Here is a 24195-nt window from a genome sequence, read left to right on the forward strand (position 1 = left end):
TTAGTTGGTCAGTTAGGAAAAAATGTGCTGTTGCAGCTAAAGCAAATGTGGCAAAGCTTTGGACAGGCCAAGGAACACTCAGACAGGGTAAACCTTGACAAGCCTCAGTCCAGAGCCCTTGAAAACTCACTGCAAAGCCTGTGGCCCATCATCAGCAATGGCAATACCTACAGTATTGCATTACATGCAGGGTAACAGCATTATCAGCACAGCTGGCATCTGGCATATTATACTGGAGGAGCTGGGGAACATGAACGAGTTAAATCACATGAAAAAATCTGGTTGTTCACAGTGGTAGATTGCACTCATATGGACTAATAATAAAATTATTGTTTCTGTTATCTGGGACCTTGTCTGTTGCTTTGGAAAAAACAGATGAAGGCAAAGGCTTGTGCATATAAGTTATTAACAGCAAATAAACCTACCTGCAAAAGGCATATGTGGTCCTGGGATGTGCTGCATATGCTTCAGTCAGGATAGGGAAAATAGCCACTTGCTCACCAATAGAGCTTCATCTAAAAACGCCTGTTTTGTTCTGAATGCTTGTGTTCAGGAAAGACTTGTTCAGATGTGAGAAATGGATTACGTGGGTATGAATTAATTGCATGAGTGCAGGTAGAGTCACTTTGCAAGTCTGAGTTGCACAAACAGAGATTCGAAGGCTTAAGGAGAACAACTTGAAAACACCTGAAATGCCTTGGGCTGCCAACTTGGGTCTGCATTTGCAGGGCCTGGGTTTGGATCAACTAAACTTTCTCTGGGGCTGATGGACAAAGCTTGCACTACATGGAAGTGTCAGCAGCATTTCTGGACCCACATGGAAGTGACTGTGTGTCACTGTGCTACACTATTTGCAGATACTGCTTTGGGTCTGTGATAGATTTGGGATTTGTGTGCTGCTGTCCCTACGATAAGTACAGATTTCACAGAAAATTCTGAGTTGGAAGAAACTCACAAGGATGATTGAGTCCAAGTCTTTAATAACTGGCCTATACAGGGATTGAACCCACAACCCTGGTGTTATTAGCATCATGCTCTAACCAGCTGAGCTAATCTCAGATGTTCCTAAAGGCATTTTCACTTAGTCATGTGGATGGTACTCATCACAGCGAATTAATGATTTAATGAGTCAGATTCAGGAGAGATGATGAGTGTGATTGTAAAATCAGGTTGGAGGTAGTATGGGATTTGGAGTGGGAGGCATAAGCTCTTCTCAGGTAACTTAAACTGCAGCCATAGGGTGACTTCTGCCTGACTCTCTGGTGCTCAACATGCGAATGAACCCATGGATGGATGGTTGTTGAACTCATTTATTTTCTGATTGCATGCCATTTTTAATTTTCCTTTAATTTTTTAGCCCCAGCAGAGATTGGCCATGAAATCAACTGTAAGACTAAAATAATTCATGTGTCTTTTTGCTGCAAGAAGCCACTTGCTATGGTGCATCTCAGCTGGGCTTTACTTCTCACTTAGTTCACACTCTTCATGTTTTATTAACACTCTGTTTCAGTGTTTCCCTATCATTAATTACTTGTCTCTTCTTTCTTTCCTGTTTCAGTTCTCTTTATGTGATTACTCACTCTCTTTTCCTGATTTTGTTCCAGCTGCCATTTAAACTGTTCTAAACTATCTTTGTCTCTCCCTACCTTTTCTCTCTTCTGAAGTTTCCTGGAGCTTCCCCCAGCCCAAATGTCTCTTTCCTTTCTTTCGCTTTTATCATTGTCTCTTTCTGTGTTGTAAATACCTCTAATATTTGTTTAAATGCTGCTGTTTTGTTCTCTTTAGGGGCTGTCATACAGGATTTTAGAGTTACTTTCCCTTCATGAGACGTGATTTACTTATATGATTTACTTGTAGCTAGAAGATTCATTCCAAAAATCAAAATATCAAAGAGAAGTCCATTTTGTACATTGTGAAACACTTATTTCATTGCTATTAGCAGTTTTGGCAGTTCTTTAAATCAAAGGCTGAACTGGAAATGTCATCAAAGAATCAAATATAAAGGAAAAATTGTGACCTTTGAATTTTGAAAAAGTAAACAAAAAAGATATTTTCAGTAGACTATAGTGTTTTCAGAAACAAGACCAATCTGACAAGTTTTTACTCTTCATTCATCTTTTTAACTGCCAACTGAATTATTTGCAAGGAAAACTGAAGATTGAACACAAATAATTGCTGATAGGGGGAATTTTCTGTCCTTCTGAAAAAATATCTGCTATTTCATGGGTGCTACATAGCGGCTGTTTGTAATTTTGTGAGAGCTCCTGCGCTTGTTACCTGTCATGTACAGAACAGTTACATGTTCATCTGTAGTCATATCGGTTACATCATATTTGAGATGTTGGTGTGATGTGAGGCAAGGTCTCCATTTGTACAACATGGCTTTTCACTTATTGGTAATTAATAGCAAAGGCAGTTCAGGAAGCAGCCTGGGTCTCTGCAGAGAGGCAAAATATCTGTAGTTATATCTGCAGGATTAGTGTTTGCCTGACTCAACTTGGCAAATGTTTTGGTTGTAGGAAAATTTGAGTCTTAGGAAAACATACTGTATTAAGGCTCTGTTGGGTTTTGTTTACAGGGCTTCTGGAATGTTTCAGACTCCAAAACCTAACTATTTTGCCTGCCTGTTTTGCTGAAAATAATGTCAGATTTGAATTTGAGTTTCTGTCAACTTAATATAAGACAGTTTCCCCTAGTAACAGTTTTCCACGATTTCTGATGACTGCCAGCAGTTTGTGGGGTATATGTGACCACATCCCAGGTCTCTGGGATGGGAAGCGAGGTTGTAGGAGGGAGCCCCAAACCCACTGTGGCCATTTGCTAACATCCTGCAGTGTAAACCCACTGGTGTTACTTTGCTTCAGCTTCTGACATCTCCCAGATGAAACACTTTGGGAGTGCCTTAAGATTACGAAAGTCTTTGTATCTCCTTCTATATGCACTTCCACACTTAACTCCCTCAATCAGTGAAGGATTCTGGTTAGTTGATTGGAAGAGAGGAATGGAGAAGATAAATTGTAATTAAAATATGATGTGTTGTGATATTTTCTAAAATCACTTGGTTCCTTTTTGAAATGTAATTTTATTCATACACAGCTAAATAAATGGTTTTATTTTGCTGTTCATCACTGGTTGAAATGGAAAATAAAAGTACCAAACCTACTGTTTGCAAGCTAAATTCTAGCCATACACATATAATTGATATTACACAAATAATTTTATATATATCACAAAATATGCTGAGTTGGAAGTGATCTACGAGGATCAGGGAGTCCAGCCCTTTGCCCTGCACAGGCCCATCCCCGAGTGTCACACCACATGCCCAAGAGTATCGTCCAGTATCATCCAACTCATTAAGACTTGGTGCTTTGACCACTTCCCTTTGGAGCCTATTCCAGTGCCCAACCATGCTCTGGGGGAAGAACCTTTTTCTAATATCTAAGTGAAACCTTCCCTGCCACAACTTCAGGCCATTCCCTCGGGTCCTGTCTCTGGTCACCACAGAGAAGAGATCAGTGCCTGCCCCTGCTCTTCCACTCATGAGGAAGTTGTAGACTGTAATGAGGTCTCCTCTCGGTCTCCTCTTCTCTGGGCTGAGCAGACCAAGTACCCTCAGCTGCTCGTCATACGGCTTTCCCTCAAGGTCCTTCACCATCTTTGTTGCCCTCCTTTGGACACTTTCTAATGGTTTAATAATTTTTTTATATTATGGTGACCAAAACTAATCTAAACCTGTGCTCTTTCCATGTGAATCCATTCCTCCTTCTTCTTTCACTACATGCTGTTGTAAAAAATCTCTCTCCATCTTTTTTTGTGAGCTCTGTTCTGGTACTGGAAGGCTGTAATTAAGTCACCTCAATGTCTTCTCTTTTCCAGGCTGACAAAAACCAATTCTCTTAGCCTTTCCTCATAGGAAATTGTTCATTTGATCATGGAAAATCAGTTTGAAGTAACCTGAACTAAAAGGCGGGTTGCGTATTTATTTTTAATTGCTTATTTTTATTTATTTCTTTTATTAATGAATGAATTAATTGAATTATTGTCTATGAAGTATGAGAGGCTCTAAGTGGAAACATGTAGCAGAAGAAAGGGAAAACCAAACACAAGCTCACACACAACTCATGCTCTAGCTCGAGGCTCTGTTTGAGTTCACTGGAGACATTGGTGGTCCTTTCTTCATGATGGGAAATGGTACTTTCTTTTGAAGTAAATCAAAGTGGTGCTGATGACAGCTCTTTCAGACATTTGAATGCCAGGTCTCTTGCAGTCTTCACAGGAACTTCATTTTAACAAAAGTATTAGGTTGTTTCATCTGTCTTCTATCATGATATACAAGCTAGATGCTTAAAAGTCTCTGTGTTTGGGATTCCTCTGCTGTTTTCCATGTCATTTACAATTATGTTGCATTTGAGCTAGAGGCTGCCAGCAGAGAATACTGAGGAGTGCCAAATTAAATTTCAAACACATTTTGTTCTTTGTTCATGTTGAGAAATATTTCTCCCCTGAGGTTGCTGTGCTCAGCAAATGAGATCAGGTTGCCATTAAACTTTTTGCAATTATCAGTGTAGTTGAGTTTTTAAGGCCATCTAAGTGTCTAGCAGAGTTGACAACTCCTTGGGAGGCTGGTGTAACATGAACGTCATGGGTCCTTGTTTGAAAAAACAAGAAAAGCTGGAGAAACCTTCCTTTCATCCAAGCAATCTCTAGTCCACCATCTTGATAACTCACTGCTTAATAGAGAGGTGTTTATAGGAAATGGGAAAGTTGCTTATTTTTAATATATTTTTTTAAGGTTCTGCTTTTCAATAAACAGCATCAAAATGAGACAATGGGAATTATGGCAAAGTGAAAAGGAAGGCTCTGCATGTCTTTTAATGACTGACTAGTGACTGATGCTTCACCACCAAGCAAGTGTTTTTCATTCCCTTTTATATTTGAATATTCACTTCCCAAATCCAAATTTTAGGTTCACTAGCATACTATGGATAGCCCCTAGCAGTGTGTGCAAGTCCTATCCCTGAACCTGTTTCACAATTCAAGCAATTAGCTTAATTTATATTAGAAAGAAACACTTATTGGAGGGGAAGGAAAAAGTAGGTAGCAACATGCCATGACAATTAAGATAACATATCACATATTACCTGCATAAGTTTTTGTGAAAGAAGCTCTTTTCAGATGTCAATTAAACCTAATAAGAACTTGAACCCTTGCAAGGAATGAGGTTTAACAAGGTCAACTGCTTGGTCCTACACTTTGACAACAACAACCCGATGCAACGCTGCAGGCTGGGGACAGAGTGGCTGGAGTGTGTCCAGGCAGAAAAGGACCTGGGAGTCTGGATTGACAGGAAGCTGAACATGAGCCTGCAGTGTGACCAGGTGGCCAAGAAGGCCAATGGCATCCAGGCCTGTATCAGGAACAGTGTGGCCAACAGGTCCAGGGAAGTGATTCTTCCCCTATGCACAGCACTGGTGAGGCCACACCTTGAGTATTGTGTTCAGTTCTGGGTCCCTCAATTCAGAAAAAAATATTGAGGTGCCGGAGCAAGTTCAGAGGAGAGCAATGAGGCTGGTGAAGGGACTTGAATGCAAGCCCTGTGAGGAGAGGCTGAGGGAGCTGGCATTGTTCAGCCTGAAGAAGAGAAGGTTTAGAGTGACATCATCACTCTCTACAACTACCTGAAAGGAGGTTGTAGCCAGGTGGGGATTCATCTCTTCTCCCAGGCAACTATCACTGTGACAAGAGGGCATGGTCTTAAGCTCTGCAAGGGGAGGTTTATGTTGGGAATGAGGAAGAAATTCTTTACAGAGAGGGTGATCAGACATTGGAATAGGCTGCCCAGGAAAGTAGTGGATTCTCCATCCCTGGAGGTTTTTAAGATGAGACTAGATGTGACACTTAGTGCCATGCTCTACTAACCACAGTGGTAGTGGATCAAGGGTTGGACTTGATCTCAGAGGTCTTTTCCAACCCAATTGATTCTATGATTCTAGAAAGCAGACAGTATAGAATTCCCTACTTAATATGAATTGGTAAGCTGAAACATGAAGTGCATGGTTTGCTTAGTTTTACACAGTCAGAAGTCAGAAAAGAAGAGGGAAGTTCCAGACCTGTCAGGATTCTTAAGTGTCTGACAGATTTCTAGAAGATGAGCAATAGTTACAGAACTTGTTGTGGCAAATCTCATCCAATAATATCAATGATGTAGATCGGAAATTTCCTATGCAGGCTGGAAAATAGTTAAAAATCTCTATGTTCTCTCTGGAATGAAGATAATTGCCCATTCTGCCATTAACTAGTTATGTGTGACCTGCTTTTTTCTCATGGCCCTGAAGCAGAGCTTCCCAAAAACGCTTTAGATGGAGTCCCACTTTTTACAGTCTAACTAACCTTTTTATTTCCTCTCTGTCATTGATCTCCAGAATGAAACAGCAACAACAGCAACGTCAAATGTTCACAGCTGCCCTCTTGGCACTTCTTTTCATTCTGGCAGCTGTGAGTACCACTGAGGCAGGCAAAAAGGAGAAACCAGGTAAGGTCCACTGTAATTCAGAGTTAATCCTCAAGATAGATTGCATATGTGAGAGAATGTGAAATGCTACTGGTTTTGTTATGTAATTCAAGGCATTCCTTAACCTTTGACTTTCAGGGTAGGAATTTGTGGCTGTGACATGTTCTGTGTTAAACAGGAAAACAGAAAGTGGTTTCCATGCAAAGTGTCAGCTTGGCAGCTCCAGAGATTGGAGTCCTGGGTTTATCACACAGTGGGTATTGCAAGGCAGCTTAAAATTTGTTCTGGAAATGTTTTCATGCATGACTTAGGGAGAACCAAACAGGAGTGATGAAAGAACTGTCATGTTACATGTTCAGTGCTGTATATGACAATACTACACCCATGCTGTGTGATGTGGAAATCCTCTGACAAAGAATTGAACTAACTTGCTGTTGCACATACACAGCCAGACATCCAGTGGTAATTGCTTTCTGTCAGTGGTGAAATCAGAACTCATTATAAAAGAGACAGGTCTGAGGTGGAAAATTCATATCTGTCTAACCCAGTTTTGACATTTTTTAAAGAATGTATTTTGTGATGTTTTTCTTAAGGTCTCATTACTTAAAGGCTATTTGCACACCAGAAAATAGGAACTGTGAGTCTATTAGAATTAGTGTCCCCAGTAAAAAAAAGGGGCTTTTAAACCATTGTGCCTGTGTGGAAATGTAAGAAAATGTCAATAAAAACTTACAAAACCTAGAAGGAAAATTATGTAAGGTTATTTAAAGTTACTTGTGATATATTGGGAGCATAAATAATTAGTTTTGTGAACCCTTGCATTTGATAGTAATGCTGTCTTTTCTCATAAGGTTTGGATTTAAAGGATTGAAATGAAATTATGATCTTTACTTTTGCCCCTGAGCAATAACCCCCCCTGTACTGACAGCAGTTCAAATACTCTTCTCCTTACAGGTTTGGTTTGGTTGTTTTGTTTTGGTGGTTTGGTTTTTTTTTGTTTTTTTTTTTGTTATTGAAGTTTTGGTCATATTTTGACATAAAATGTGACATGGTATACCGAGTCAAAAGTTTGAATCCCACAGCTGTTCAAGTCCTCTGATACACAATGTCAACACATACCTTTCTAATTGTTTAGTGTATAGTGCTTCATTTGGAACTGAGAATATTTGCATGCCATCAGCTACTGGAAACAGACTAGTGTCCTTTCTGAGTGAGCCCTCCTTCCTGTTTTGGTCAGTTTGGGGTTTTTTTTGGTCAGTGAGGCTTTTTAGATGATTCTGAAGATGAGAATCCATTTGAAAATATCCAGGCTGACTAGTAAACATGACAGTTGGAGTGAATTTGAATGATCACCCTACTTTGGAATCAAAGAGGCTGACATGTCTTAGCAGAACTGAGAAGAGAATGTCAAACATTTTGCTTTTAATGCAATTGTGTTAGGAATGCCTTCTTTATTCACCCTTTCAGGTCTTGTGACTTTGGTTAAGTTTATGGAACTTCTCCATAGGTTCTGGGTACTGACCACTTCTCTTGCTTGGTTCCTTGTCTTCATCCAGAGAAAAAGGCGAAGAAGTCTGACTGTGGGGAATGGCAGTGGAGTGTCTGTGTGCCCACCAGTGGTGACTGTGGCCTGGGGACACGTGAGGGCACTCGCACTGGAGCTGAATGCAAACAAACCACCAAGACTCAGAAGTGTAAGATTCCCTGCAACTGGAAGAAGCAGTTTGGAGGTAAGGCTCACTTTTCTTAAGGGATTTGCTTTGATTTTTACTTTAAGTATGGAACTGGAAGCCTGTATTTTCTGCTTAGTTCTGCAAATGTCTTGGTGAAGAGGTTAGTCCAGTATTTCAAATTTATCAGAGCTAGAACTTGAAAGCCATCACAAGGCAGCTTCTTCAGAGCTCCTCTGCATAGAGTCCATACAACTTACTTATTATAAACTCAGTCTTCCAGCATGCTGAAATGTGCTGCCCTGTGATGTCCAACCCTATTCAAAGCAGCAGTGTAAGTTTACAGCTGTGAATCTGTGATGGTTATCACAGGCTTTACATGATCTTGTGATGTGTGATATAAGCCTTACTACTAGTGTGGGCAGTGAAAGGAGTGAATGGAGACCAGTGTGTTTCACCTTTATCATTCAATTCAGAAGGTTCACATGCAATAGTTCAGAATGATATGTGAGATCTGTTCTGGATAAGATGTCTGTCCAAGACTCAAATTTGATTACTCTTGCAATCTTGGCTTTTTTTCTAGTAAACAGCTTGCATGATTTTAGCATTATTGTGACCTTACCAACACAATCAGTGCTGCAGTTTCAGACTTGAGAAGTTCATAGTTACATATACATTTTTGAAACTATTCAAGCCTTATTTAATAACCTTTGGTATCATGCAAGTGGAGGAATATAGAATGTAGGTGACATTCCCATAGCTCTTGTTTCTTTCACTTTTTTTTAATGGCTTATTGTTCATATTCATAGCTGAATGTATTTTGATTTATATGAAAAAATGCAATATCCATGCAAAAGCAAGAGGATTCACTTTTAGAACATTAGGGAAGGGAGGAGACTGCAATTGCCACTGCAAATAATCTTTAAAGTTTTCTTGGGATTCTTTTCCGCAGTTGTACAGCTTTTTGTCTATAAGTACTGACCATCTGTGATACCCTATTAGACTCATAACACTTTTGTTTTCATACTCAGTTATTATGTGTTAAAACTTGCCCTTTATTTACTCATTGTAGCAGAGTGCAAATACCAGTTCCAGGCCTGGGGAGAATGTGACTTGAATACCGCCCTGAAGACTCGAACTGGGAACCTAAAGAGAGCCCTTCACAATGCTGACTGCCAGAAGACTGTCACAATCTCAAAGCCCTGTGGGAAGCTTACCAAACCCAAACCTCAAGGTAAATTCCATTTGCTGAAAGTTGCACACTTGTTCATTTAAATCATTGGATTTGTGATGTCCTGCATGCTTCAGTGGGAACTCGATAGTACAGGAGATTGCACTTTCATGGCCTTTTCTCAGTTCTGCACTGCTCCTCTCTCTCAGTAGTCAGGCAGACAATATTCCTGAGCTGTGTAGTCAAGGCTGTCTCACAAACATGAGGTAAGCTGAAGATTGGATCTCCAATTTTAACTTTAGACCACCTGTACTACTATCAGTTTGCTATGCAACTAGAGTTCCTGGGTACAGATTCTTCTCATAACTCACCCTTTGATGGGAATGGACCAATAATAGCAGGGAAAAATATCCCTTTATAAAGCATCTTTTATACAGGTATTGTTTGGTATCCAGTAATGACTAGTTGTAAAAAGACTGCTTTCCTTCTGGACAGATGGCATTGAAAGGGTATTCTGATCACTGCACACTGAAATATGTAAGCATTATACACCCGTGGGGTTGTTTATTCTTTAATCAAACATAGCAGGAAGAAGAGTACAGGAGTATATGTCTTATTTAAATGTGACTGACAGTGTTAACTCCTAGTACACATAAAGGTATATGCCCTGCGTTTGTGTTTCTAGGTGTCGCTTAGAAAAACATATTTTGTTTTTAATCACTAAAGCCTTTTAATATACTCTTTTGTTAGAGTAGCAGGTGTTATGTGTGTAGGATGATTTATAGTGAGAGCTAAAATTGTGAGATCTTGTTTGAGATACAACAGTAAAGTGCTTTAAGTGCGTTATACAAGCTATGAAATTCTGACATTTGTTTGCTTAAAACCAGCAAGGTTTAACACATTCCAGGCTCTGAATGCTTGGATAATAATACAAATAAATGTGATTTGGTGTGATAGGTGCACCTGGGACAAGCAATTTTCAAATTGTAGATGGTGGTGCACCACTAATCTGAGGATTACCTGCAGGTGGCCTGCTCTGCTTGTGGAACCAGAAAGACACTTGATGAGGCTGCAGGTGCTTTCTGTGTGTGTGTGCATCCATCTGCTTCACAGCCAGTATGCTGCAATGGGTTTTCCTTGCACACCATCCATGGAATTATCAGATGAGTCTAGAACCTGCACAGATGCTTCACAGGCTGGGAAGCAGAAAGATTTTTAGAGACGAGCTGACTTGGTTGAGTTCATAGCAATAACTATAGGAGTTACTGTAAAATAGGAGGTTGAAGTGATTGGGTGGGAATGCAGGAAAAACTTTGAGATGTGTGATTTCATTGTTTAACAGTTTAAGGTGAAAGACTTCTTTTTTTTCAAGTTTTAGGGGTTTGAGTTGTTTGTGTGGTGGTTTTCCTGGTTTTTGGGGGGGGTTGTTTGTTTGTTTGTGGTTTTATTTTTGTTTTGGTTTGGCTTTTTGTGTGTGTGTGTGGTGGGGTTTTTTTCTTCAGTATGTTTCCATGCCTGTGTAGCATTTGGGAGCTTATTGAATGAAGCTTCCTATTGTGCTGCCAGAAGGCCTCTGCCACTCAAGTCACCAGTAGTCCTCTATCTTGTCCTGTTTCCACTGAGTCAGTATATTCTACCAATAGTTGTCAGAAAAGGGGGGAGGTAGACAAAGCAGAGCATGGATGCAGCATTGTTTTGTGAAAGCAATGTTGTTGGGTGGTACAGGCTCATTTTCAAGTTATAGTTTTAAAAGCAGAGCTCGAAAAATTGCTATGTTGGAGTTAAGTTTAACTGATTCTAGATATCCGTGAGCTATGGCTGTGACTGAAACTCAGATTTGGAATTGACTGCAGCAAACAGGTGTGGGGTGTTAATTAGGAAACCTGACTTCATTTGATCTGAAGGATTGCAGAAGGAGAAATAGATATAAATGTAGGGGTTTGGTCATAATAACTGCACAGAAGTTCTTTTTTACTGATTTGCTTTAGAAATCTCATGGCATCTTCCTGCATGCCACCTGCTCATTCATCTGTTGCTGGCACTAGTAGGAGCAGCACGTGTGCAAGTCACACACACAGTGCCTGCCTGGCCCCTGGGTTAAGTCCATATTGCACATAGGTGGGTATAACCACATGGGAGCTACACTGGGCAGTATGTTGGCACCAGCAGGAGGAACTAGAGTAAGAAATTAGGTTAAGCATATTAGTGCTGTGTGAAATATTTTGCTCTAGTAGACTATTTCTGAGTTAAAAATCAGCGTTCTGACATGTTGGTTGGAATGAAAGTATTTGTTTTGTTCCTCAGGTGAAGGAAATTAGAGATGGGAGGTAAGTCTTTACCCATAACTAGATAAAAGAAAAAAATTAAACTACATTCAATCTGTAGCTAGAATCTTAATGAATTTCCTTCTTTGGAGATTAGAAGTAAGAACTGGATTATTGCCTGAGCACTTGGAATGAACTGCAGGTATATATTAGGCTCCCTTTTCACACATAGCCCTATATCAGTGTCTCAAGGCTGCAAGAGAAAAAGCCTATGATACATTATTTGGAAGCAGCAGGGGGTTTTATCTGAGGCAGAGTGTAGCAAAAGGTCTATATTGATATTCAGCTACATCTGTAAATGCCGATCAAGCGCCATCAATTCCTACTGTGATTGCCTGGGGTAGCAGGCCAGCAGCTTTCTGGCATTTGGGAGCTCTGACAGCAGAGCAGTAAATTGAGCTTATCGGTTCCCGGAATCTGTTTTCCCGCTGGATAGTTAGCTTTCTGACTGGTGTCTGCCACAAGAGCTGCACCAATGAATACAGCTCAGCAACAGGCTGAGAGCAACAAAAGCAAATGTGAACAGACTGAGAATGTTGTACCAAGAAATACTGATATATTCAGAAAGTTTTGTTTTCATGGATTTCCTGGCAAGCTCCCTTTCCTGAGTTAAAGTTACATTTTTCCTATCATCTTGTGTTGGTAACTTCTCCAGAACATCACTTTTGATTTCATACTGTAAATGAGGTGAGTAAAAGCCCATGTTTAGCTTCTCCAGTCAACAGTAGTTATAGATATCTTCTATTGCTTTATGTCACCTGCAATTTTTAAAGCTAAAACTCCTGACTTAGGTATTTGTATAACAATTTATCCACAATAAGAATACTCACTACTGGGCTTACCTAAATTCCTTCTCTTATTGCAAAATAGTTTTTGTGAAGAAGAGACTCAATTGTATACAGTATTCCTAGCACATCCTCTACAGGTCTGTGTTGAAAAAGAAAACATTGTTCTAATACTACCTTTATTGTTCATGTTACCCATTAAATAATCTAAATATGATTTTAATTTTGATCACTGTTTGCATGTGGAGACCTTCACAATTCTCCTTAACTCATAATTTAAAAAAATTTAATTAATGTGATTATTTAAGAATGCCAGAGGGTGTGTGGGTAAGACAGACTATTTTGTCTAGCTAGGCCTGACCAATGAAACATGCATCAAAGTTCACTTGACACATTTCCTTGATGTGACTTGGAGCCTTGCATACTCTGTTCTTTGAGAAAATTGCAAATAAATTGATGCTAACTGTAGATCCTGCCCTACTGTTGCTTTTCCACCTTTTCAGCTCATAAACATATGCAACTTTGCTGGTAGGATGCAACCTGTGTTTCTCTCCTCACACTTATTGATTTCAAAAATGACTGCTGTTCATAGGATTTTGATCTATTCATAACAGATGAACCTGCAGAAAAATCCCAAGGGTTATAATTTTGCAGATTTGTTGATAAAAATATAGTTTGGTTTTTCAGGAACTTCTATGAGCTGTGATAAAACTTGTGCTAAATTAAACTCATGAACTTTGGGAATCAATGCCTTCTTTGTAAACTGATGACCTAAGTGTTCTTATGGATTTGTTTTATTGTTAGTCATCATTCATGAAAAAGCATTGAAATCTTTTTCAAGCATTCCTCATTATTTTGGAAAATGAAAAGAAATAAATACCATATTTTCTTCTTACTAGCAATTGCTCTGTGTCACTACTTTTTTCTTCTGAGCTGCTGAGCTCTATAGATTGTAGTCCATGACACTCAGACATTTTGGACCTCAGTGCTCTCAAGAGGGGAGTTATTATGGAAATACTGCTGTACATTCCATTTAAGGGTGAAAGCAGATGATGAACCAGGAATTCATCTGGCATTCTGATGAGCTCTTTTCTCCATAGCTTTTCTCAGGTGTTCTCAGATTGAAAGACAGGAGATTAGTCCTGGGCTGCTTGTGTTGAAGTGTAGTTAACACAGAATGAAAAACATTTTCCACTCTTGAATCTTGTGCCTTTAGACAGAGAGATTGTCAGCAATGTGACAGTGATATCCCAGACACCATGGGTTTGTGTATTTAGTGCATAAATGAGGTAATGAGAAAGCCTGTCACAATGTCTGGAAGGGATAAAGGATAATTTTTATCTCAAAATCCCAGTGGAGGAAACCACCTCTCCTCTAGCACACACAATTGCATATTCTAATCAGTGTCTGCAAGGCTGGCAGTGCTCAAGGTCCCCCTAAACTATCTTGACAGATGTGAAAATCTTGGGCACTTCTATTCAGTGGCTGCTCTAATGGCCAACTTGCCCTGAAGATCACAAAACACTTCCGACATACTCCATCTGGCCTCCTTCACGGCCACCCAAACTTGATTGATGGTTGTTCAGGTTCCAGCCATCTAGAAAGTAGAAGAATGGAGTATTGTCAGAATTCAGGAAACATTTTGCTTTAACTTCTAAGACAGAAGGAATTTATTTTCATTGAGCTGGGTTGCCTGATAGGCTTTGGGGTTTTTTTTTACACTCCTTCTTTCTCTCTCCTTCTTTCTCACCCCATAACTCTTGTACTTTCAGATATTTATTCTTCTGAATACAGAAAAATTAAACAGAATAATCAGTCTGCCTGCCTTTCTGCAATGTACCCTTCATTTTTTGAATTATATTCCTTTTTGATAACTTTTTCACCTGATTTTATTTAATTCTTTTTAATAAATATTCCTTCCCAACTTTTTTATCAACTTACAGTATATCTGATCTATGAGTTACTTTATCCTGGCTCAGCTCAGTCCTTGCACATAGAACAATGATTCCAGCTAAGGTTGGCAAACATTGACACTACTTATAGAACTGTTGTCTTTAGTAATTGGGGTGCTGACCAAAGACCAATTCCACCAACTTGCAGTGTTTGGAAAGTTTTCCCGCATGAAGGCAAGATCTAACTGAGTTGTTAATGGCTATAATCTCTTTCCTGTAATTCAGATCAGGTGTAGCATTTGACAGCCTACAAGGTGTCAGTACAGTTCCCTGTGTTTGGCATGGTGTGCGTGCTGCTACAGTGGAGGAAAGACTGGGCTCTGTGTGTTTTTAATAAGTTCATATAATTTGAAGAGTTTAGTGAAATATAAATAAGATGCCTTGCCTTGTTTCTTTTCTGTCTTTCTCTTTACAAGCAGCAATTAGCTAATCCTGCTGTCACTCCTTGGAGCTCAGGAAGTTCAATTTAAAGAAAAGTAGTAATTGAAAGTTAGAAAGGCTAAATGATTTTCCATATTGACACAAGTGTCAGTGGCAGGTCCAGGCACACACCTAGTAGCTGCTACTCCCTTTTATCCTGGTCTGCAATTAAAATAATCAGAATGTGATAATTGACTTCAAGATGAGTGTCTGAGCTCTAGTCTTTAATTAGGGTCTTTGGATTTGTTGTTGGTAATCTCAGTGGACTTAAGTCAGTGTCAAACATTGTCTTACCCTGGGTCTTCTTAGGGAGCTTGGTGTCAAAATTTAAAGATGGACATGTGTTAATGAGCAGGTATACCCCTGTCTTTGATAATAGAAGAAAACCTGTATTTTGAGTGCTCCAGTTGCAGATTTCTACCTGCAGAATAAACATCTTGCAGTGCTCTGCCAGGACAACTGGCTGTGATTTGGCAGAATGACTTGGCTTCTGGTTGTTGCAAGGAGCTGACAGGGTGTTGTAGGAGTGAATTGCTCTCCTGAGCTATTTGTTGCTCAGACAAACTGAGTGTTGCACTGATGGAGTTGAACTACTCCATTTTGCATGTTGGACAAACTGCTTTTTCTGGAGTGCCCTCCCTCAACCTTGTCTTTGTGCAGTAACAAAATTTTTGCTGCTAAAGAGCAGCTGGAGGGGGCACAGAGAGAAAAAATGACTTGTTAGGACTGCAATTTTCTTTTGTTTGAAAGATGCTGGTGTCTCCTGTTTTGGCTTCACAGTCATGCTGCATCTCCCTCTGTAGGTTTTAGAATTCCCCGTTTTTAATGTAACTCATTAGTCGTGCAGGCATGCAGATAGTGTAATAATTAGTATTACAGGAGGCAGAATAATAGGATCTGCTCAAACTAATTAGTTCTAAAAATGAGGGATTTTCTCATATTAGAAAACAGCTGTGATAGTTAAAGAAAAGTCTGAAAGGCAAAATTGGGAGCTTTTCTCTTGTTTTAAAAGGTGAGACAGGTTTATTGAAGAACAATCTCTGGCACTGACCACGAGCCTGTAGTGAAACACAGTGATCTGAGCTCTATGGGGCAGGACACTGGCAGTCGATGCCCAGTGGGAACAGCATAGCTGACTGTTATTATTGTTGCTATCACCATGATTATTTGTATTGCATGAGTGCCCAGAGGCCCCAGCTGAAAAAGGGTGCCATTGTACTGAGCACTGCACAAACATTGTGAGAAGCACTTTTGCCATGAATAATTTATGCCTTATGGCACTGGGAAATGTGAAAACCAAGAGAAGAAACAGTGGTCCAGAGGGGTGAGACTGGATACTAAAATGCGCGGTTGTGTTTCCCTGTGCCCCTTGCTAGCCTGAGGACAAGGCTTGTATTTCAAGATGAAGTTAAACTCATTGGAAACTTTAGGCTCTGAGACACATCTCTGTGTTTTGGCACCTTGCTACCATAACATGAGGAAATATTATTTTTCTCAATTTAAGTGGGAATGAGACTAAGCCATATAAGAAAAATAAAACACAATGGTGCTTACAGTGTGGACCTGCCTCAAGCTGCTTGTAAGCTGCCAGTGCAGCCCCTAACTAATAAAGTTTGGATGACTTTTAATGATTTTTTTTTCTGCTTCCATTTCCTTATGTTTTTTGTTGGAGGCTTTTCACTGCAGTCTCCCTTGAGACAGATTTTGTACCTTTGAAAAATTTTACTGTTTGGATAAATAAATGGAATGCCTTGTCAGATCATAGCATAATATCAATCTGATTGACATAACATTAATTCCAGGGAGCAGGAAGTGCATGTAGAAGAGAGAGAGAATTAAAAAAAAAATTCTTAACTGATTATTTTTCAATTTTTAGTTGTTCTGCAGCTTTTATGAATGTTTTTGAAAAGAAAAACACTGTGATGTTTCATGAGAAACCTCCTTGTTTTCTCATCCCTTGGTTTGTTTTTCAGGTTATTACTTTTTCTATGCTGCCCCAAAAGATGAAAAACTGGATTTGACAAATTGTCGCTTAACTCTCTTCTACCTGCAGTAGTTTCTTTTAGAGCTCAATGCAGGCTTTTATGGCTGAAAGTTTAAATAGCCTTGTGTGTGCCAGTTCTATTACATGCTCATTGTCTCACTTTCCTGGCTTGCAAGAGCAGCTCAGCCTCCTTGGCATTAGTTAGTGCCCTTGAGCCATGAAAATGCCTTAAGCTGTGGGATTTGCTGTGATAAAAGATATGCCATCAGCAAATGTTTACACTCATTACTGTTCCCAGCAGCGAAACAGAGAGAAAGCCCTGTCCCTTCCTTTCTGTCCTCTAATTTCCTTTTCTACTTTACTTCCTTTCCTTTCAAGCTTTCTTTTCCCCAGCTTCTTTATCTCTCCATCTCATTTTACACATTGCCATCTCTCTGTCTTTTCTTCTGTCTCTGCTTACTGCAAAAGTTTTGCCGGCGACTCTTCAGAGTGTGGAGCACTGACTGAAGCCAAACCTGGGACCTGTGCCCCGAGGGTAGGTCTTGTCTGGGGCAGACACATAAAGTATAACTGAGAAGTGCATGTGTCTAGTTTTCAAGAACTGATTGAATAAAATAGTTTCTCTGTTCACAGTATACCACAAATAACTTTCTGCTAAATAACTATTTACATATATATATATACTTATATATAATACAGATCTCAGGTTTATATATATAGAGTTTTTTCTGTATAGGTATATGCTAATATCCAAATATATTATGAATGCTTTCTGTTTTCAGCAGTCTCCTGAAGACATGTGAATGCAGAGAGTAAACTGAAATATCAATCTGTGACTGCACCTCCCTTTCTGGAATTAAGAGGGATCTTGTGTACAGCACAGACAGAGAAAGGGCTGAAGAGCCAGATGGGACTGTGTCCCTCTGGTGCTGAGCACAGAACATGATTAAGAACAGTAAAAAAGTCCATACCCTGCAGAAGCAGCAGTATAAATATACCCAAGCCATATGAGCAAAAGAGCAAAGTGAGCTGCTTCTGAAAATCATTTTCCAGTTAGCCAGACCCCTTCAGTAGTTTCCAGATGCAAAGCAGTATTGGTTTGAAAAGTTTATCCATTGCAATCTTCTGCATACTTACTCTTAAGATTGTAACATTGTAGACACATGTGACCTACAGGTAAAGAAAATTATATGAAACTTCTGTGTTTTTTGCCTTTGGGCATTTAGATCACTTAGCAAAATCAGAAAATGTGTGTGTCTTTTTGGTCTTTTGTGTCCTGAGGCAATTTTAAAATTTTTTGTCCCAAATATTTGAATGAAGAAAATCACCAAAATTAAACCTTTTTGATGAAAATCCTTGTTTCAGCAAATTACCCCTTTAATACAAGTTCTCTGTAATTCCTGACTAGTTGAAGTAAGGATGATAAAGGGAAGGTTTTAAATATCTTACATCCATATGTCAGATTCAAGAAATTGTTTCTGACTGTCTAAGACAGTTTCAGAGTTTTGCAGCTCATTTAGAATAAATTGGATTAATTTTTTCCACACATTTATTTTTTCTTGCAATTCCAATGAGAGAGAAAATGATTGAAACATTTTCCATGAGTAGTTTCTTGGTTCTATTTCTTTGTCACATATGTTACTGTTTGTTACAGGCATAAATCTAGCTGTTCCCCATTCATAACATACTTTGCAGCGTGAATTCCTGGCTTATATGATGCAGCTGCACCCTTTAGATTTGAATTGAGTCCATCTTGTTCAACAGGGAACAAATCAAAGTCTATCCAAACCAGAACTTTAGCAAAGTGAGAAACAGAACAAAACCTTATGGAGAAAAGTGAAGAAACTGAGGAACACAGATAACTAGAGAGAGTCATTAAATAACACGGAAATAAAATATAGGGGATATGAACAACTGCATTATATTAGTGAAGTAAAAGTCACATCAAGGTCATTGATACATTGGAGACTTGCCTTCCACTGCTGTGTAGCTAGTGGAGTATTGCTTTTTTCCCAACCAGTAGAACTGAGATGCTCGAAGAGGCTTTTCACAAGAATTCATTATGGAACAAAGTTGCTATCGTAATATAGTTTTTCCTTCGTCAACCATTTGGAATACGTAAGTGCTGTTTATAGTGTGGGAAAATAGGAAGAAAAGGAATTAAGTGGCCATGAAAGGTTCTCTTTCTCTACAAGAAAAGGAATACCACATTTAAAGAGTAATTCACAAATCCAGGGAGTTGTTTCTACAGTTGTGGGAATCACAAGGTTATACCATTTCTGTTCCTAGAGAGCAGAGTGAACTTCTTTGGGGTGAGATTGTTTTCACCAAGGGATAAAATCCTTGATTTCACCAAAGACTGCTCCACGTGGAGTGGCCTCTCATGTCCGAAATTCGGTAACTTCCTGCACCACCAAAGTTACCTGGTGTTTTGGAAAATTTGCCTTATGAGAGGTAGAGAGGCCTTTCAAAAATGTGCCTTCCTCTGTGCTTAGTAGGATTGAGTGCTAGGTCCTGGGAAAACTGTATCCTGAACATCTGATGTGGATTTTTTTTACTCTAACCTTCCATCAGCACAGCTTTTGCTATTTAGAATGATTTATATTGCTTTTGGGGACACTGCTTGACTTCTACATGCAGGAGTCCAGCAGTGTCATGACTGAATTGTTACCTTCTTTTCAATAAATGAAAATAAATGCCTGCAAATCTTGGCTTTCAAAGCTTGACTCCCATTAAAATGTAATTACCTCTCTTTTGTGCCTTATACATTAAGAGTGGCTTCAAATGGTGTGTGGATCCTGTTCAACTAAATTACTTTCATTTGTTCCTTGCATAGACAGAATGAAGCTCTGGAATAAAATATTTAAAGAAGACTGCTGTCATTCCAAATTGCACAGAGAAAGTTCTGCTTACTAAATTAATTTGTTTACTCAGCAAGATCTTGGCTGGACATTTTGTTACTGGTCATCATGGTCCCATAGAATTGGGTCCAGGGCTAGTGACTGACACCACAAGTTTTAATCCTGTGAACAAGTCTAAGCATACAAAAATTTGTAGGGTTATTCAGGCGAGGAACCATTAGATAGTCCAGTGTCTGTGCATTGACACAGGTTGCTCTTGCACAGCGGTTTGTACTTTGTCTTGCTGGAAGTGTGTTGGTTCCAGGAGGGAGCAGAATGGATGTGCAGTGCTTTGTTGTTGCACACTGCAGGGACTGGCAGGCATTTGAAATTTTCCCTTTGCATATGCCCTGGTCCAGGATCTTGGCCTCCATTTGAGCAAGAACACAGCTAAGCAGCCTCTCACTGTGGAGTAAGAGGGAAGGAGGACAGTCTCTGCAGTAAAACACATGCAAAAACTGAGAACTGTTTTCTCATCCTAGTTAACATTCTGAAGCATATGTAACTCACTCTTCCAGTACTTTTTTTTTCTCAAGTGTTGAAAGACATGTCAGTGCCGACCCTGGTGTTGGTGTCTGTAGGAGAAATAGGTTGATAAGGCATTTAAAGTATTTAAATTATGGTATTTAACTATAAGCATCAAGCATCTTTACTCACCTTTCATAAGGTTTTTTATTGAGGTGTTCCAGTTTGTGGACTATGAACCAGATGTGGCCTGCAGTATACTTCTTTCACAGTAAGGCACTTAGCCTGGCTAAGCAGGTCCCTGAACTGACCAGTCTTCTCTTTTGGAATACAGGATTAACATCCTGAATTTTACTTTGCTCCTTCCTCTCCAGATCCTGAAGTCTACTATACCTCCAACTGGTATCTGGCTCTACTGGGCCACCTAACTTAAAACCAAACAGGGCAGTGAGTAGCTTCAGGTTATGATTCTGTGTGGGCTAGTGTGAATGTGAATTTCTTCTTGTCAAGTGGTTTCATGCTAGTGGCTCTCAATATTATTGATAGCCCTTGTATGCAGCAAACACGTTTTCCGTAAGCAATGGACAGCTGGGGCACAGATCTGGGCCTCTGTCTTTGGAAGTATGGCACTTAATTTGGCAGGTGAGGTGAAGGAGGCTGATGTTGACCCAAAGTGCCTCCAAATGGCAGTGTTCTGCTCAGGGTGGTTCCTGTTCACGGTGCAGCTTTTCCTACTTCCTTCTGGCTCAGTGGTGAGTGTTTCTGGTGTCAAGCTGCTTTGCAGTGCCAGTGAGATTTGGAAATCAGCTTTGCAGCTTCCCTGCATAAAGGCTGTCTCTGTGGGCACTGCTTGATGGGTTACTGTAATTTCTGGTGGCAGACTGGACCACATTAAGATGCCAGGTAAGAAGTGGCTGAACCAAAGGTCTTACCTCTGATCTGTGCTAAGCTGAATTGAATTTCAATAATTTTCAGGTGTGAAATAGGAAAGTGAATGGGATTGTTGGACACAGTGTATCCAGGAGATCTTTCCCTCATTTACCTGCCTGATGGCTGCAGCTGGTGCTGGACCATGGGTTGAGCTTTCAGATAAGTGGTATTGTCCTCTCAACTGGTCAGCCCTTGGAGCAGAGTGTCAGAGCTGGCATATGGTGACCCTTCTAGTCATGGCTGGTCACTCCAGGAAGAGTAGCATTGGCAGGTTGATCAGGGTGATGTGTTTCCCAGTGTGACTCTGTGAGCTCACCTGATAGTATGTCATAAAAGTTGGAATAGTAGTGTAGGGTTATCAGAGATGAGGACAATAAAAATCTGAATGACACAAACGCAAAAGTAGGTCTGAGCAATGAGAAAACAGGAGCAAAGGGCATCTTAAAGCAACTTTATACTTTGTTAGCCATGGATACACCATAGTCTGTAGCCTGATCATAATTAAAACAGGTAGTGTGGCTGTGAACAAACTTGTGCATGAGTATATGAATATCAGCATTTTCATGGGTCAGTACATGGGTACTGGTGTCTGTGGAGGGATTTTAAAAGAGCCTAAGGACTAGGAAATATTTGAGCAGATTTTTCTTTTTTTTTTAAATTTTTATATTTGTTGTCACAACTCTGGATGTGCACATCATTTCATGGAGCAAATATGCTTTGCATCAATCCAGCTTACCTGCCTGCAAGACAAAGCTGTAGTGCTGTGACTACCTATAATGAGGGAGGAATTACATCTGGCACATGACAGTTTTACTGTGCTGTGGCATGAAGCAAAGTCACTTGTCTTTGCAGGTAAATAGGTTTGGCAGTTTGAATGATGTGCAAATTAACACAAGGTAGAAAACAAAGAGGAATTGGGCTTTTGCTAAGAGGAGCAGATATAGATCCACAGGGGTTAGGTGCAAATGGATAAACAGTGGGTTGTCTGGTACCTTGAGTCAAGTGAGGATGCAGACCTGATATGATCACATGACTTCAGACCAAAGTCTTCTGGTGGTGACTTCAACCCTACCTTGAACTGCACATATTCTTCAGTAGAGTCTTGCCTGTATTTATATGTACCATTTGCTTTTAGTAAATTTGGTTGAAGTCTGCATAGTGCCCTTACACTTGTAATGAATCTAAATAGATTTTACAGATTCAAGTCCTGGTCTGATTGATAAAATGCTAGTTTCTTTCAGAGAAAGTGGTGTTGTGGGGAGAACAGAGAGTATGTGAGAGAGTGCAATCAATACAGAATCCAGGAGGGTCAGTCATGCAGAGGCAAAATTAGAGGAAGCGGAGGATGTGAGTAAAAGATACTCTGGGGGGATACAGGAAATTTGCAGCGGGGGGAAAGTTTTAGCTGAAAGCAAATTAGATACTAACTTAATGAAAAATGATTTTTTTTGAATGACAGGTTATAAAATAGCATCAGATTCTGTCCATGACTGCAGACATGCATACACACATGTGAGCACACACACACAGACACAGATATGAAAGCAGGGCAGGGAAAATAGTTCGTTTTGAAATGAAAAAAAGTTACTTCATTTAAATTATTATCACTTTAAATGTTAAGCAAAATTTTAAGGGAAAGAGGTTTTAGAGCAGATTGTATGACAAAACATGAAAAAGTATTTTATTTTGCTTCGTTTAAAGGTTTATTGGAAAAAAATTTGTTAAAAAAGGTGAAGAAAAAATATTGGTTTGAAACACTAGCAAACAGGAAAAACAACCATCAGAGAAATGTGAAAACCTAAATATGCCTTCTGGTGATGTTGCCTGATGCTATCCATAGCTGAAAGATATTGGTGTAGTTCTCTTGTCTTTCAGAAAAATATGCTGGTTTTACTAAAACTGGAGATTACTAGACTGTTTAAGTTATGCAAAATGGGTCAGAGAGAAAAAAATCATATTCACAAAGAATTTATTTAACTTGAGATAATCTGAGATTTGTTATTTAAACTGAGAGAGTGTCCATCGCAGCAAGATCAGCAGAATTTAAGAAACACTTAGACAATGCTCTCTGGCACATGGTATGATTTTTGGGATGGTCCTCCGCTGGGTCAGGAGTTGGATTTAATGATCCTTGTGGGTTCCTTCCAACTCAGGGTATTTTATGATTCTATAATAGTGAAATCTGCGTTAAGGCAAATCTGAATCTGTTTGGTTGCTGTGTTGGTTCTGGGAAAGATGCTTCACAGAAGCTCAGTTGCCATCTCTCCGTGATGCCTCCTATGCTGGTTTTTGTGCTGGAATCCACAAGGATTTATTCATGCTTCCAGTGAGAACTGTTATTTACCCCATTACAAGGAGACATGTGATACAAGAGTAACTAACCTTCTTAATTCATATTAATTTTTTAGGTCCCTCTGTGAATTTCATTTACCTGTAGAATACCATACTACTCTACAGTACAGTACAGTGAAAGTTGCTGCAGATGGTAGTATAATCTATAAATTTTCACTTGTACCTTCACATCATTGCTTTATTTCCCAAAAATTAATCAGAGAGGCAAGTGGTCCTTAGCCCCCTTCTCATCCTATCAGTAGCAGCTGTTTGGACAGGCCAGCTTTAATGACTCCAGGCCAAGCTTCAATTGCCTCTCAAGAACATGTAGGTGTTTGTCCCAGACAAAGCGGGAAGGGTTGGCAATGGGGGAGCTGAAGAAACAAGCGAGTTTTCTCACCATGCTCTGGAGTTGCTCTCATACTCAGCGAAAGCCAAAGACTTAACAATGAGACAGAAAGGAAGCAAGGGAAGGGTATGTGTGTGGGTAGTGTGTGCAAAGCTTTCTTCCAGCTCTCCACTGAGCTGTGACCTGGTTTCTCCAGGAGGCGCCTGCTGTTTTCTTGTTTTTGAGGCAAGTTTCTGAGACAATGTTTGCATGCCAAGCAGGGTCAGCCACTCAGATAGGAAGGGTTCTGAACAGGACGCACAACCCTTTCCATCTTCTCTAGTGACCCAGCCTTTTCTGTTGTTTCTTCTTTTCCTTCTCTTTTCCCTTTCTTTGCTCAAAATGAGGAAACAATTCTCATGTG

General features: G+C 39.7%; 1 protein-coding gene across 1 annotated transcript in view; it reads left to right on the top strand.

Annotated features, from left to right (window-relative positions):
* Positions 1 to 24195, top strand: part of PTN (pleiotrophin) — a 79828-nt gene that overhangs the window by 48615 nt on the left and 7018 nt on the right. Inside the window, exons 2-4 of the mRNA XM_071551164.1 lie at positions 6423 to 6532; positions 8068 to 8241; positions 9254 to 9415. Coding sequence (XP_071407265.1) covers positions 6424 to 6532; positions 8068 to 8241; positions 9254 to 9415 — 445 coding nt within the window. The 5' untranslated portion in view covers position 6423. The remainder of the gene's footprint in view (positions 1 to 6422; positions 6533 to 8067; positions 8242 to 9253; positions 9416 to 24195) is intronic.

This window comes from Pithys albifrons, chromosome 3 (genome assembly GCF_047495875.1).
Source record: "Pithys albifrons albifrons isolate INPA30051 chromosome 3, PitAlb_v1, whole genome shotgun sequence".
Lineage (NCBI taxonomy): Eukaryota > Metazoa > Chordata > Aves > Passeriformes > Thamnophilidae > Pithys > Pithys albifrons.